This window comes from Paroedura picta, chromosome 18 (assembly GCF_049243985.1).
Source record: "Paroedura picta isolate Pp20150507F chromosome 18, Ppicta_v3.0, whole genome shotgun sequence".
Lineage (NCBI taxonomy): Eukaryota > Metazoa > Chordata > Lepidosauria > Squamata > Gekkonidae > Paroedura > Paroedura picta.
Window position 1 is genome coordinate 4544944 of NC_135386.1, and position 15863 is coordinate 4560806.

Below are 15863 nucleotides of genomic sequence, written 5' to 3' on the forward strand. Positions count from 1 at the left end.
TTAGGGCTGATTATTATAGTTAAGGTAAATATCGGTGTAATGTGTTGTTGTTGTTGTTGTTTTGCTGTAATTCAGAGTATCTGTGGGCTTGACCCAGAAGGCCTAGGCTAGCCTGATTTCATCAGATCTTGGAAGCTAAGTAGGATCAGTCCTGGTTAAAAGGTTAGAAGACCACCAAAGACCACCAGCCAACTTAGTGTCATGTTTACGTGTGGCAGCCTCTAATCTGTAGAGCCAGGTTCAATTCCCCACTTCTTCACATGCTGGATGACCCTGGGCTAGTCATGGTTCTCTCAGAGCTCTCTCAGCCCTACCTCCCTCACAGGGTGTCTGCTGTGGGAAGAGGAAGGGACTGGAAGCTGCTTTGAGGCTCCTTCAGGTAGTGAAATGTGGGGTATAAAATCCAACTCTTCTTCTTTATATCCTGCCTTTCTCCCCATTGGGGATGCAAAGCAGCTTACATGCTTCTCCTCCATTTTATCCTCACAACAACCCTGTGAGGTAGGTTAGGCTGAGAGAGCGTGACAGGCCCAATATCACGCAGCCAAACTGGCATGGCAGAATGGGCAATCCAACTGCAGCCCTCCAGACCCTACCCACTATAACACACTGGCTTTGTAGGTTTTTTAAGAGCCTGAGAACAGGGCAACCAGTCCTGATCCCTCCAGAAAGTGGGAGCAATCCAGCCATCAAACAGATGGGGGGGAAATATCATTGAGCCAAAAAATGCAACAGCGCCTCTATGTACCAATTTACAACTTCCCCGTTGACGGCACCCTAACATTTGCCCTCTGCTGTTGCTTGCATTCTGGCCTCTGACCCCCCCCCCCAAAAAAAACACATTTTCAAAGTGAGATTCTGAAAGCTCACATGTGAATGGCGTCCTGATTGTTCACGGGGGGCCGAAGATTGAGCCGACCGCCAGACCAGTCAGAATCTGAACAGAAAGCTTGATGCGGAGAAGTGCTCTGTACCAATTTTGCAGCTTCATTGTAAAAAAAAAAAAGAAACGTCTCCCCCGGCAGGCCATTTCCTCTGGAATGAGTGATTCAAATCAGAACTCGAAGCAGACGTGCGCTCGGCAGTAGCTGCAGGGCTCTCACTGGCTTTTCCGTGTTTCTTTTCGCCTCTTTTAATTGCCCATTTTGAAAAATGTGTGTTTTCTCTGAATTTCCCCTTCCTTGCCAGCAATCCCCTCTTGCGGCTGTATTGCAGCTCCCATGGAGGGTTTCTGCCTTCCCTTTGGCAGCCGTTTCGGCTGGCCCTTAATGAAGGGTATCAGACGGCCTACCTGGTATGTGTGTTTGCTCTGCCCCTACACGCGAGTCGCCCCTGCTGAATTTGGCGGCTTACTCCCGGGTAAACGGGCAGAAAAGTGCAACCTTAAACTCGCCGCGTTTCTTCTTTCTGTGTCACTATTTGGCGGGGATTATATAACTAGCAAAGGAAGAACTGCTCAGATAATGGAGATTTTTTTTTTATTTTTTGCAAATCCCTTCCGGTCTCTGGACTATTGACCCGCTGTGCTGAACGACTCCCGTGCAGCTGCCGTTGTTCAGAGAAGTAGAAACGCTTGGAGCGCAGACCCAAGAAAGGAGGTTAAAACAAGACACACTAAAAGAAAACCACCCCAAAAAAGCCAAAGAGACCATTTGGCCAAAGGGAAGGCATTTTATTCCTTGGAACTGAAGCACCATCCCGGAGTCTGTGCTGAAAGTGATATTCTGATTTGATCTCTTTGGGCTTTCTCTGGGATGGGCACGCAACACTTTGCAGCGTCTGAAGGGGGGACTCCATAGCATTGTACCCCACAGAGGTCTCTGATCCTACCCAGACACCATTCCTGAGTCTTCAGGAGTTTCCCAATTTGGATCTGGCTCTATCCCCTGCTAGTGGCCGAAAGGAAGCTGGCAACCCTAGCCTGACCACTTGTCTTGCATCCTCTGTTTCTGCAGATCACTCCTTCAGAGAACTGGCCGTTTTCTTAAATAGGTAAAGTAGAATTGTAGCTGGCTATTACAGGTGCAGAAATTGAGCCTCGGCTAATTCAACCCATTGGGAAAACAGCAACAACAGCAACAACAGAAAGATGCGCTTCTGTCAAGGTTATTGGAGGGGGGGGGGAGCAAAGCAGCAGAGAGAATTTGCATTTATTTAAAAGTTGAGTGAGTCATCTAGCAAGGTTCCATGGCAGGAGTGGAGATTTGAACCGGGGTCTCCCAGTCACTTGAAGCTCTAAGTGGGCTATTGCTCCTATTCTCCTTGAACAAAGCTGACTGGGTGGATATGCACCCATAGAACAGAAGAAGGAGTCCTGGCCCCTTTCCCACTATACCTCCACCTGAGACCCAGGAGAGCCTGAGACCCAGTCTGTGTGGGTCATACAGTGTTTGACAGCTTCATGGATCAGAGTCTTGAGTTCTGCCCCCCCTGTGTCCTCGGGACAGCCCCGTGCCAGCCGCGCCACTGACTCATAACCGGCAAGCCGGCGCACCTGGCCTTACAGCTCCACGCTTCCACTGCAGCTCGGCTTCCCGCTTGGTGTTTCATGTGCCTTCATCCCTCTGGAAACGCGGGGGCTTTGATGATGGGATGGAAAGGCCGCCTCGTCGCTCTCCGAGGGGCATTGTCTGAAACTTCTGTTATATAACCAGCCTCAGAAATCTTGTTCTGCGAACCGCAGCCCGTCCTGCCTGCCCCTGGCCAAGGGAGAGAGGGAGAGGCGACTGTAACAAAGCTGCTCTTCAGCATCCTAGAGATGGGACCGCCCCACACACACTCCAGTGCATCAGATGATCCGACTACCTGCACACCCCTCCCAGTCAAATGATGCAATTAAGCCATTATCTGGAGCCCCAGAAGGACACAAGCTCCGCCCTACGCCATTCTCTCTCTACAAACCTACTTAGTGTGCTCTACAGCAGGGGTAGTGAACCTGTGGTCCTCCAGATGTCCATGGACTACAATTCCCATGAGCCCCTGTCAGAAAATGCTGGCAGGGGCTCATGGGAATTGTAGTCTATGAACATCTGGAGGACCACAGGTTCACTACCCCTGCTCTACAGGGAATGGACAAAAGGCCACCACCTGAAATATTTTTCTCTTCCCCATGGCTTCTCCTCACTCACTCCCAACATCCACCCTGATGAAGAATTCTGGCAAATTCAGGTTGCCAATCTCCAGACGGCACCCAAATGTCTCCGGTTATTCCTCTGGAATTACAGCTCATCTCAACTACACAGATCAATTTCCTGGGATGAAATTACTGCTTCTGAGGGGGGACTCTGTGGCCTTGTCCCTTGCTGATAGGGATGCCAGCCTCCAGGTGGGACCTGGGGACCCCCTGGAATCACAGAATCCAGATTACAGAGATCAGTTCCCCTGGAGAAAGTGGCTGCTTTGGAGGGTGGAGGGGATGCTTTGGAGGGTCCCTGCCCTCTCCTGGCTCCCCCCCAAATCTCCCAGCTGTTTCCATCCTGTAGCTGGCTGCTCTGCCCCCCCAATCCCCCACCAGTGGCCAGGGGGGCAACCCTGAGTGGGCCCACCGTTTTGTTTTGTGCTGCTGTACTAAAGATACAGCAGCCCCCCGTCCCTATTGCAGCCGGCAGCTCAAACCCAGGTATAACTTGCTGTGCCTGTGAGGCTTTGTTGTGGTCTGTCATGCAGAAGCTTCTTCAGATCACGCTGCACATGACAAGGACGAGGCTTGGATCTGCGTCCGAAACAAAGCCTTGCCACTTGTAAGTCACAGCCGGGAAGCTCTGAGTACCCTCGCAAGAGGGCAGCTCCATGTCGGCGTGCTACTGGCCCCTTCCCTGTCACTGTGACCGTGGAAACCAGTGAGATCACAGGCTTCCTTCAAGCTCAGGCAGCTTGATTCAGCTTGTGTGATCCTCTCTCTTGGGACTGTCCCTGTTTCCCCCACTGGTTCTGGGCTTTCGACAACTGCCTGAACTATGGATTGTATTCAGCAATTTTTTTTTTAACCCTCTGCCTTGAAGGCAGAACGTGTTGGCTTTCAGTGAAGGCAGACAAAAAGGGGTACTTCTTTACTCAAAGAAGGAGTGAAGGAGAGGTCCTTCGATGGCTGTTAGCTATGATTGGAATAGAGTGGCCAGGTTGGGAACATCCTGGATATTTGGGGGTAGAGACTGCTTTGCAACTCTTTCGGGGGGTGGAAAACAGGGCACAGAAAAGCAGATCTTCCCCTCAATGCTTTACATCTCTGGAACAGCTGTAGGTTCTTGCTTCATAAAGAGCTGCACACATTTCTTGGAAGACCGGACACCTTTTTTCTTTCCTTTTAAAACACAAAGCTGGAAATTTTTGTGATGTTTCCTAGAAACCCCCCCCCCCACCACCACCTTTCTCCCTTTTGTATTAACCTTTTAAGCCATAGCTTGGTCGCCCTCTTAGAGCCGAAAATCAGGGCACCGTCTGGCCTTTTCTTTCAGTCTTCCACGCGCAAAGACTTTGTCCCCCCTTTGTGAGCCATCTCTAAAGTCCCATGTCTCCTGCGATCCATTAAGGGGCTGTAATTTAAGCAAAGATGACTGCATTTACAGTGGGGATGAGAGAAGATAATATCTCCCACTCTGTCCTGCCTCTGGTCTTTCTTCTGCGTTTGTCTTTGTTTTACACAGGAAGAGGATAATGCACAGCCAAATGGGGCACCGGTGGTTATTTGACTAGATGGTATATTTATACGTCATGCATTCTGCTGTTAGAGATCATATTAAAATACATTTTAAGGACATTTGCTACTTAAAATTTCTGGTGGGAGGGGAGTGGATGGGAGCAAGGAGCTGCTGCCTTTCTCGAATTATTATTGTTACATAATTATTTCTTTCATTTATACCTCGCTTTGCTCCTCAACGGGGTCCGGAAGCCGCTTAATATCAGACCAGAGCTGATGCAGTTTTGTTTTCTTTCTAACAGGAAGGGTGGCATAGCTGCATTCCAATGGGCTTGCGTATTTGAGTGTTCACCTAGCGGGTATATTTCCAGTTAGGGTTTCTAAGTCATCAGTGGAGAGTGGGAGGGGCAGAGTTGCCAACCCCAGGTTGGAAAACTCCTGGGAATTTGGGGATGGAGCCCAGGAAAGATGAGGACCTCAGTGGGGTACAATTCTAGAGAGTCCACCCACCATTTTCTCTAGGGGAACAGATCTCTGCATGCTAGAAATCTCCAGGTCCCACCTGGAGGCTGGCATCCCTACTCTGCTCCTTTGGTGACAGCTTTCAAACTCTGAAAAGGATGGATAGATAGATAGATAGATAGATAGATAGATAGATAGATAGATAGATAGATAGATAGATAGATAGATAGATAGATAGATAGATAGATAGATAGATAGATAGATAGATAGATAGATAGATGAGGAGACTATGAATTTGAAGTTTCCTCCCTGAGCAGTATAGAATGAACTGTGGTTCAGGAAAAAAAATGTTCTAAACACCTGATCTATGCTCAGGTGATGCGCCACAGCAGAAGTCGACTTCTCTTCTGCCTGCTGTTTTCCTCATTACTCATGAGATTGGGGGGATGTATATTTTTAGAGCCATGCATTTCTAAATAAGCCATGTCACCTTATCCTGTTAAGTGAGACCTGTAAATCCACGGATGTGGAAGCCTTCTGGGGAAGCAACCTTCCAAACCCAAATTAAATGCTAGCCCTGATTTTGCATAGCAGTGGAGGGAGGGACGGGTGAAATGAAGGCTAGATTACCAGCCCCAGAGGGAGTTAAGGCTTTCCCCATGGAGGATAAATCCAGCAATGGCTATTAACCATGGTGACTAAGGGGAACCTCCCCATTCTGAGGCAGTCAACCTCTGAATCCCAGAGCCAGGAGGCAGCATCAGGCTAGTGGGATCTGAATCAGCATTAGGGAAGGCTTCAGCCTCTCTGGCCTGTTGATGCCCCTCCAGAGGAACTGGTTGGCTGCTGAGACAGGAGGCTGGACTGGATGGACCCCTGGTCTCATCCAGCAGGGCTCTCCCGACATTCAATCTATAATTTTTTTATCTTGCCCACTCACCCCAAATGCATTGTTCACAAATGCATTGTATTTTAACCGCACAAGAACCCTGCATAGCAGGCCAGACTGAGAGAAAGCAAGCAGCTCAGGGTTAAATAGAGAGCCTCACCAGCTGATAGGTCGCACCCCACTTGTTCCCCATAAACTGCGCAGAAAATGGCTTGCATTAAGCGTCAGTAAAGAGTAAAGTGTAAAGAGGTAATTAACTCCAGCACCGCCTTGGCAGTAAGAATTATTTTTATTTACGTTATTCCTAGTCCTGCTTTTGGAATCAAGGCGGATTAAGCAGCGCGAGTCAATCCAATTCATGGACGGGACATTCAGTAAACAATGAAATAGGAAGGAGGGTTGTAGAACCAACTAGAAGTTCCAAGACAGAACTGAAGTCCCCAGAAGTCCTGCACTAGTCCTGCACTCCATAAACGCCTTTTGACACTTTGGGCCATGGCCCCATCCCACAGCCTTGTCCCATAAATCAAGTTTGTGTGATGTGAAAAGATATTTGTGTTTGTTTCTCTACAGTTCAAGGGGCATTTTAAAATTTAAACTCTCTATAGCTGCCCCAAGTAAAAGGAATCATTCAGTGCCAAAAGGAAAATAAATCCCCCAAATCTGAAGCTAGGGTCCCTAAGCTTTACAATAACACTGTAGAATATCCCCCCCTTTTTTAAAATCTATTTTCCCGGTACTCTTGTATTCCAGAGTGCTTTCTTCCTTTAGGCCTCTTTGGGCTATTTAAATAATTATCCATTCTAAAAGTGCCTTTAAAAGCACCTTTTTCAAGGGATGAAAGAAAATGGGTCCTTCGCTGTTATTCAAGAAGGAAAAAATAATAATGTAATTGGGAACCAGGGGCTACAATATTGCCTTTTCCGGATTTTAAGAAGCAACTCCGTGCCTTGTCAAATAATGCCGGTTTTTTTTTAAGCTTTAAAATAAGGTTCATTGAAAGACATCAAAACAATGCTCGCTTTTTTAAAAAAATGGCAGTCTTTAAGGTGCCACAAGGTTCTCTTTTTTTTTTCTACAACCAGGTTTCTTTTTGGGATTTGTTTTGACAGGTGTAGGAATGGCCCTTGAAATTAACGGGAAACCCCTTATAGACTTTCTGCATAAAACAGAAAATAAATAACCGATTTGTGGTTTTGATGATAAAGGAAAAAAAGATTTAGAGAATAGAAAAAGAGAGTTTGCCCCCCTCATCACAATTGCAAAGTAAGTGATAAGTTTGTAACTTTGCTTATATTTGTCATAGAGAAAATTGCAATTTTTTTGTTTATATATCCGTACCTTTTCTTTTTTCTTAGTATTGTAATTCAGAGAATCATAGAATCCTAGAGTTGGAAGGGACCTCCTGGGTCATCTAGTCCAACCCCCTGCACTGTGCAGGACACTCACATCCCAAACGCTCATCCACTGTCACCTGCCACCCCTTTGCCTTCACAGGATCAGCCTCTCCGTCAGATGGCTATCTAGCCTCTGTCTTTTAGAAACACTTTCAATAAAAACTATTTGGGAAAAGAAAAGGAACATTATCAGATTGCCATAAGTCACCTCTGACTTGATGGATAAAACGGGTTGCCAGCTTAAGGTTGGAGAAATCCTGGAGATTTTTGGTGCAGCCTGGGGTTTGGAGAGGGCAGCAACCTCAGCACGGTATAATATCACAGAGTCTACTCTTCAAAGCAGCCCTTTCTCCCAGGGGGACTGATGTTCCTCTGTGATTCCACGAGATCTCTAGACCTCACCTGTAGGTTGGCAGCCTCAGTTTCAGCCCAATGCTACAAGAATTAGTTAATTTCAGAAAATTTAATATGATTCCGTGTCAGCGATAACCCTTAAATATTAGAGAGGGCATGAAATAAAAGTAACTAGATCATCCAACATTACATTTGTAGAATGTTTTTAATTACAGAGACTGGTACACTTAATCCTTTGGATAGCTCAGATGAAACCTCTGCTGGATCAGGCTAAAGCTCTATCTAGGCCTGCATCCTGTTTCCCATATTCATGCGTTTATTACATTTGTATCCAACTCTTCCTCTAAGGAGCTCTGGACATCACACCTGCCTCTCTCCTCCAATTTAACCTCACCACAACTCTGTGGGGTCAGTTAGGCAGAGAGAAACTGGACCAATCAAGATCACCTAGTGCATGATTAGTCAACCAGTGGTCCTGCAGGTGTCCATGGACTTCAATTTCCATTGCTGGCAGGGGCTCATGGGAATTGTAGTCCATGAACATCTGGAGGACCACAGGTTGACTACCCCTGTTGGATTTCATGGCTTCATTACAGGATGATCTATTTGCTATTTGATGATCTATTCAGTATATTTGCAACTGGCATTCATTAATTTGTCCCTGGTATGCAGAGACTAATTCACACATGTTGAATAATGCACTTTCAATATGCTTTTGCAGCTGGATTTTCCTGTGGGAAACAGGAAGATCTACTTGCAAACAATTGCTAAAGTGCGTTTTCCAATGTATGTGAAATTAGGAATACATTATGGAAAGACTGTTTTGAGATAGTGGTTAAGTGCGGTGGCCTCTAATCCAGACAACTGGGTTTGATTCCCCACTCTGGGTTTGATTCCCCACTCCTCCACATGCAGCGTGCTGGGTGACCTTGGACTGGTCACAGTTCTCTTAGAGCTGTTCTCACAGAGAAGTTATCTTAGAGCTCTCTTGGCCTCACCTCCCTCATAGGATGTCTGTTGTCGGGAAAGGAGGGGAATTGTAAGCCGCTTTGATATTCCTTTGGGTAGTAAAAAACATGATACAAAAAGAAAAACAGTTCTTCCGCTTGACTTTGATGGTTGGAAAGCTTCCATATCAGTTTCAGAGTCTTTCTTGATCTGTTTCAGAGGGCAGCCATGTTAAGTCTGTGGGAGATTGGTTCAAATTGAGTCCAGCAAGAGTTTTAGGGTACAAGCTTTCAAAGGTATACCCTGAAACTCTTGTCTAAGCTGTCACTGGTCTCAAATTTTAACTGATTCTTGACTTTGTCAAGGGAGCTTGGAGTCTCCATATCCCGAAAGTCTTGTCTGTCTCTAAAGGCGCCACTCCAGCTGAATCTAGTTGGTTCTCATTCTCTCTGACTTCCTTGAACTCTTCCAATCAAATGCTTTCCCCTTGTTTAAAGAATATATTACATACAATGAATGCAATCTCTGCCCCACCTGTACGTTTTCGTCCAACAAACTTTATCTGAAGCCCTTCTCTGTATATCCCCAACTTTTGAGGCAAGAAGATGAATATGAAAAAAGAGTCTTTTCTGTGGTGGCCCCTCATTTGCTCTTCTCAATTTCAGGCACAGTGTTAAGTGGTTTCTGTTTACTTTTAGTTGATTTTGTTGGCTTACTCCACTGGAATTACGATTTTCTCTCTCTCCTTCAGCGAGCTGATCATTTTAACTCAGGTTTCTGGTTTAATCGTTGTTAGGTTGAATGTGCCCCTATTTAAACTCCAGGGAGATAAACTGGAAATAAACTGGAGCTGACTTTAGAACAAATCTGGAAAGTGTTTTTCTCATTGCGACATTTGAATGGGCTTGTCAGAATAAGTTCCTTTCGCAGTCCAGGTACAAGAAAGCAGGCATTCAAGTCCAGTAGACAAGTATCTGACGAAGCCTAGCAAAACCTTATACCTCCCAAATCTTGTTCATCTCTAAGTTGCTACTGGATTCAAATCTAGCCCTCTTAGGTACAGGGGATTCCTCTCAATAACTTTTTCACAGTTTGGGTATAGTCAACGGCTCGCTGCCTTGCTGTGGCTGTCAAACCTAAGACCGACACTCTGTCCAGAAGAGCAGACACAGCACAGATCCCCAGTCCCAAAATGTTAGTAAATGAGATTTTACGGACCACTGACAGCTCGGTGCAAGCTGATATTTCTTAGCCAACTCTAAAGAAAGAGGTGTTCTCTCTCCTAATAAATCATTCAAAGTGCATATGCCCCCGATCAATCCATTCTTTCCACATAATTGGTTTATTCTCATGCATCTTGATGGATGACTCCCTACAGAAGAGACCATGTAGATAAATGGGTCAAAAGCAGTGCCTTTGCGCCATTATTCACAGGGCCCCCCGTATCTAGCAGCAAGTGTCACTGGAGGCCTTTGTTTCACCTCCGAGGACAGCAAGATGTTAAAGCTTTCTTAAAACCAATAAACGGTTGCAAATGTTAGTTGTAAAAAGTTAGCATCTCTGGTTTGACCCCAAGTAGGGGCTCTCATCCATCATCCTCGGGATGAACCTGGCCTAGATCTATTGTCATTTAAAAAGCAGGATATTTCAGGGGGAAATGCTAATTTTAATTGATTTTTTTTTAATATGACAGATAAGACAGCGTCGACAAAAAATTTAAAGAAGGGGAGGGAGGGTTCCAGAAACGGAGTGGGGGGAGTGGAGAGGGAAGAGGAAAGGCAGAAGGGAAACTCAGTGGCTCATTTAATATATTATCCATTTCCTTTATTTATGTCCCACCTTCCTCTCCAACGGGGACCATGGTTCTCCTCTCCTCCATTTTATTCTCACAATGACCCTATGACTTCGGTGAGGCAGAATGGGTGTGGTTGGTCAAAGGTTACCCATCCAGCAAGCTTCCACAGCACAAGGGGGATTCGAACCTGGGTCTCACAGTCTGACCCTCTGAGCGTGACACCATGCTGGCGCTCAGGGGCCACTTTTAAAAATAAATGCTAAGGGCTGTTGGCATTGAACCCCATGAGAGCTATTTGGGGGTACCCAACTTTTCACCCTTTATGCAAGTTATGACAGCACCTTCCCGCCACCCCACTCCCTTTCGGTTAGGAAAGCCATGTAGAGGAGGAAGAGGGAGGGAACCCTCTCTCCCCCAAACTGAATCACAGCCATGTGTGGCTGTAATTTCCTTTGAAAGACGGACAGAGATCTGTGCTCTCGGTCACGTCTCACGGCTCCCGGTGATGGGCTTGCAGTTCAGGCTAGATCATTTGTTTCTTCCTCCAACCCAAGAGAGGCAAAATCAAAGGCACTCATTTCTTCCCCATGCTTCAGTCCGGGCCATGGGGCTCACTTGGCCTTTCTTAGCCTTGCTGTTCCCCCATCAGACGTTTCCCCCACCACAGACAGCAATGTGCTTAGGGTCGGGAATCTGCCGTCAAGTCACAGCATGGAGAACTAAAACTTTTTGTTTGTGTGTGTGGTGGGGGGAGATAACCAGGTGCCATTTATGTATGTGTGTATGTATGTATGTATGTATGCATGCATGTATGTATGTATGTATGTATGTATGTATGTATTATATTTATATACCACCCTCCCTGGAGGCTCAGGGCAGTTTACATGGAACGTATGAACAATCCGTGAAATAATCCATATGAATAACCGTGACAATAATACAGTAACAATAACTGATAGTTGTACAACTGATAGTTGTAACAATATAAACAATGTAAACAATGCAACAGTGCTGTTTTTCTAACCAGAAATTGAATGGTTCTATGAGTGCCAGTTGTCATGTTGCAAAGATTAAAAAACAGTAAGAAGAGTTGGTTTTTCTATGCCGCTTTTCCCTACCGGAAGGAGTCTCAAAGCGGCTTCCATTCGCCTTCCCTTTCCTCTCCCCACAACAGGCACCCTGTGGGGTGGGTGAGGCTGAGAGAGCCCTGAGATTCCTGCTCGGTCAGAACAGTTTTATCAGTGCCGTGGCGAGCCCAAGGTCACCCAGCTGGCTGCATGTGGGGGAGCGGGGAATCAAATAGAATAGAAGTTGGCCCTCCTAACCTCGACACCCAGCTGGCAAATGAGTGTTTGAACGGGGCATGGAACTCTGTGGAGAGAGCCAGGGTGGCGTATCAATTTCCTATGTCCACCTCGTGTCCAGGAGATCCAGATTCTAATCCTCCGCAGGGAAGCTTGCTGGGTGCCGAGTCAAACGCCAACCTCCAGGCGGCCCCTGGGGATCCCCTGGCATTACAGCCCCCCCCCCAAGGAAACAGCTGCTTTGGAGGGCGGCTCTCCCTTCCCGCCCCACTCCCGGCTCCACCCCCGGAGTCGCCCGGTCTTTCCCCACGTGGGGCTGGCAGCAGGGTAAAAGGGAGGCAAAGAGGGCGAGGGCAGCTGCCTCTTCGTGGGTGGGTGGGTGGGTGGGGGGGGGATATAAATGAATGCACGAAATGCACTTCTGGCGCCGTCGTCTGGGTCCAGATTTCCCGGGCTCCGAGAGCGGCTTTTATTGAACGCCGTTCGGTGCCAGGAGCCCAGAGGGGACGGAGGGTCCCAGGACGGCGCCGAGAGGCGTCCTTGTTGCGAAAGGCGGGCCCGTTCCCGGCGGAGGGGAAGAAAAGGCGAGATCTTTTTGGACTTCGTGCAGAGAGCCTGGCAGCGGCAGGCAACTGAATGCACCGAGCCCGCGGCTGAAGCGGCAGAGAGAGGGGAATCGCCGGGGTCATCGGGGGACCTCGCCGAGGCGTTCGTTGTTTAAAAGGCCGGGCAATTCCCAGCGTGCTTTTTTTTTTCTTTTCTTTTTTTGCACAGCGCCCCCCGCCCTAAAAAAAAAAAAAAAGCACGCACCTTTTTTTTTTTTTTTTTTTTGGTGGTTCTTTTTGCGCACACCTTCCGGCCGGGCGTTGCCCTTTTAAGAAGCCGGGGGTGGGGGGTGGGGTGGGGGGTGCCGGCTCAGGTAGGCCCAGCCCATTGGCCGCGGTGGCTCCTATGGCAACCCAATCGGATCAGGCGCCTTCGTGAATCTCCCCCCCCCTCGCCCCTCCGCGGAGCCCGTCAGCTGCAGGAGGCGGCGGGGCTGGCGGTGATGTCAGCAGAGCCCCCGAGCGCTGCCGGCCGCAGGTCTCCGGGTTGAAAGGCGCCGCCGGACCCGCCTTTGCCCATTCCCCTCCCTTCCTTTCCCTGCCCCGTCGCGCTCCCTCCGCTCAGGAATGATGCCTGCCGCCTCCCCGGCGCGCCCTCCTCCTCCGCCCGCCGCCCGGCAGGAGCGGCCGCCGTGTCCCGGGAGGCGGCGAGGCGAGCCCGCGCGCTGAAGGGCCAACCCGGGCGCCATGCGGAGCCCCCTCGGGCAGCCGGCGGCGGCGGCGGCGGCGTGAGGCCATGGAGCGGCTGCCGGCGTCGATGCGCCAGCGGCTCTACAGCCTGCCCCAGCAGACGGGCCCCGGCGCGTCCATCATGGGCCTGGGCGACGACGACGGCGACGACGAGGAGGGCGGCGAAGGGCAGGAGGCGCGCCGCAAAAGCATCAAGCTCAAGCCGCTGCCCTCGCCGGGGCCGCCGCCAGGGGGCGCGCGAGGCTCCGGGGCAGCCGATCCGGGGGGCTGCGGCGGCGGGGAGGCGTCGGGGGGCGCCGAGGGGGCGCCGGGCTGCCGGGCGAGCGCCAGGAGCGGCACCAACGGCGACTGCCGCCGCTTCCAGGGCAGCCTCTCGTCGCTGGCCGCCCGCCACTCGCACGACTCGGCCGAGGAGCGCCGCCTGATCGGCAGCGAGGGGGACGCGGCGTCGCCCGGCGAGGAGGGCAGCCCGCCGCCCGGACTCTCGCCGCCCGCCGCCGACGCCCGATCCCCGGCCTCGGCCTCGGTGCAGGTGGAAGCGGGCGGCGGCGGGGCCGAGCGGCTCTCCCCCGACGACGAGCTGCGCCTGGGCCAGGCGGGCTTCATGCAGCGGCAGTTCGGGGCCATGCTGCAGCCCGGCGTCAACAAGTTCTCCTTGAGGATGTTCGGCAGCCAGAAGGCCGTCGAGCGCGAGCAGGAGAGGGTCAAGTCGGCCGGCTTCTGGATCATCCACCCCTACAGCGATTTCAGGTAACCGCCCGCCCCCCCTCCCTCCCAAAGGCGACCCGGAATCTCCACAGGCCGACTCAGGAGTAAGCCCCATTGAGTAGCCTGCGTGCAAAATATCTCAGGTGGACGCAGTGTTATGGCTCCATAGGGTTCTTCAAGGCAAGAGATGTCCAGAGGTGGTTTGCCATGGCCTGCCTCTGCATGGCCCTTCAGAGGTGCTTGCCTCTGCCCACCAACCCCCCATTCAAGTATTCATATGGACCTTCTGAAATCTGATGACTGGACTACTCCAGGTCAAGACAAAAGACGCCATTGCCTGCCTCTGCAGAGTTCTTCTGGACTTCTCCGTGGGGGTCCCATCCAAATGCTACACAGGCTAGCCTGGCCCCGTCTAGCTCAGAACTGCCCATGAAGTTGCTTAAATCCGTAATGTGCCCAGAACTTTTTCGTTCCAGATGTTTAGAGAAGGGGTAGTCAACCTGTGGTCCTCCAGATGTTCGTGGACGACGATTCCCATGAGTCCCTGCCAGCAAACACTGGCAAGGGCTCGTGGGAATTGTAGTCCATGGACATCTGGAGGACCACACGTTTAGAGGAAGAGAGCTCCTTCTGGAGGCCTGTGTCACAGTGGCCACAGTGGAAGTCCACCTTCAGGACAGAACTCCAGAAGTTCTTCGGGTGTTGCCTCCTGCCCCAGACAGAGTGTTCTCTCTCTCTCTCTTGTGGTATAAGAACATAAGAGAAGACATGTTAGATCAGGCTAGTGGCTCATGCAGTCCTACACGCTGTGTCACACAATGGCCAAAATCCAGGAGCCATCAGGAGGTCCACCAGTGGGGCCAGAACTCCAGAAGCCCTCCCACTCTTGCCCCCCAAGCTCCAAGCCTCAGACAAGAGTGTTCCCTCTATAACTTATGGCCAGTAGCCACTAATGTACCTGTGACCTCTGCACACACCTCATGCCCCTTGCTGACATTCTGCCACACAGAAGTGCGTTTACTCAGAAGCACGGCCACCTGTGTTACAAGGGGATTGCTTCTTCGTCAGCAACCCTAGGCGTGCTTTCTTGTGAGCAAGCCTCCTTTAACTTGGCTGAAGCTGCCTCCCGAGTAAATGCGCCGGATCGCCCTGACCGTGTGCTTAGCATTGCATTAGGAGACGGCTGGGTGAATTTCTCCTGCCTTCTCCCCAAGCCGGGGACCGCGGCGTTTGAAACTGGGGCAGAGGGCCTTTGGCTGTGACCTGCTGTAGCAGAAGCATTGCAGTATCTCCAGCCCCGAATTTGTATGTAGCAGGAGTCGCTCTGCTCATTAAAGGAGAGACCTTCCTCGCATCAAAGATGAGAGAGAGATTGTAGCCCTTGGAATCCCTTTTCTTTATTATACTTATGCTATAAGAATAATCTAAAATAGGATCGTGCGTTGTTGGAATTCACAAGGTGGAATTGTGAGGAGGAAAGGGAGGGGGTTAGTTAATTAATTAATTAACTAACTAACTCCAGGGCTAATTTCTTGTAATGGGCAGGCACAGAAAGTCACTCGCTGAGGGTGGGAGGAAAAGATTCTTTCGAATCAGCCGGGAGATTTTCCCTCTTCGCCACAGAGATACGTTGCGACTCATTAAGAAGAGCCTGGGCACAAGAGCCAGGCATTGCGCTGATTTTAATGGGCATAGGGTGTATGCAAATACCTGTATGGGGAACATACAACTGCAAAGCATCGCTCTGTAAAACCCTAGCAACACACCTGTAGGTGACAGCTTTGGGGAGAAGGAACTGGTCACCAGGTTAGCATCCCGTTGACTTTTCTTATGCTGTGGGAAAGACCAGGAGATTCCCCTGGTTGACCTTCCCAAACACGGGGATTGTAGCTCAGTGGTATGGCCTAGGCTTTGCATGCAGGAGGTCTAGAGTTCAATCCCCGCCGTCGCCAGTTAAAAAGGTTGTAACGGTTGCACACTCTGGGAGGCAGAGTGGGCAATACTGACGCGAGGAGACAAAGAGGTTAACTCAGTAGAAGCAGCTTCATTCTTCACAGAATGAACGCAGGAGGCAC

The 15863-nt window shown here is 49.9% G+C and overlaps 1 protein-coding gene across 3 annotated transcripts in view; it reads left to right on the top strand.

The window, feature by feature from the left end:
- The window catches only part of HCN4 (hyperpolarization activated cyclic nucleotide gated potassium channel 4), an 85911-nt gene that overhangs the window by 12977 nt on the left and 57071 nt on the right, over positions 1 to 15863 (top strand). For 2 of the 3 annotated variants that reach the window (XM_077317737.1, XM_077317738.1), the window contains exon 1: positions 12816 to 13830. The exons of the other annotated variant lie outside the window; for it this stretch is intronic. In XM_077317737.1, coding sequence (XP_077173852.1) covers positions 13127 to 13830 — 704 coding nt within the window. In that variant the 5' untranslated portion in view covers positions 12816 to 13126. Of the gene's footprint in view, positions 1 to 12815; positions 13831 to 15863 lie in introns of those variants that run through there. 3 annotated transcript variants of the gene reach the window in all.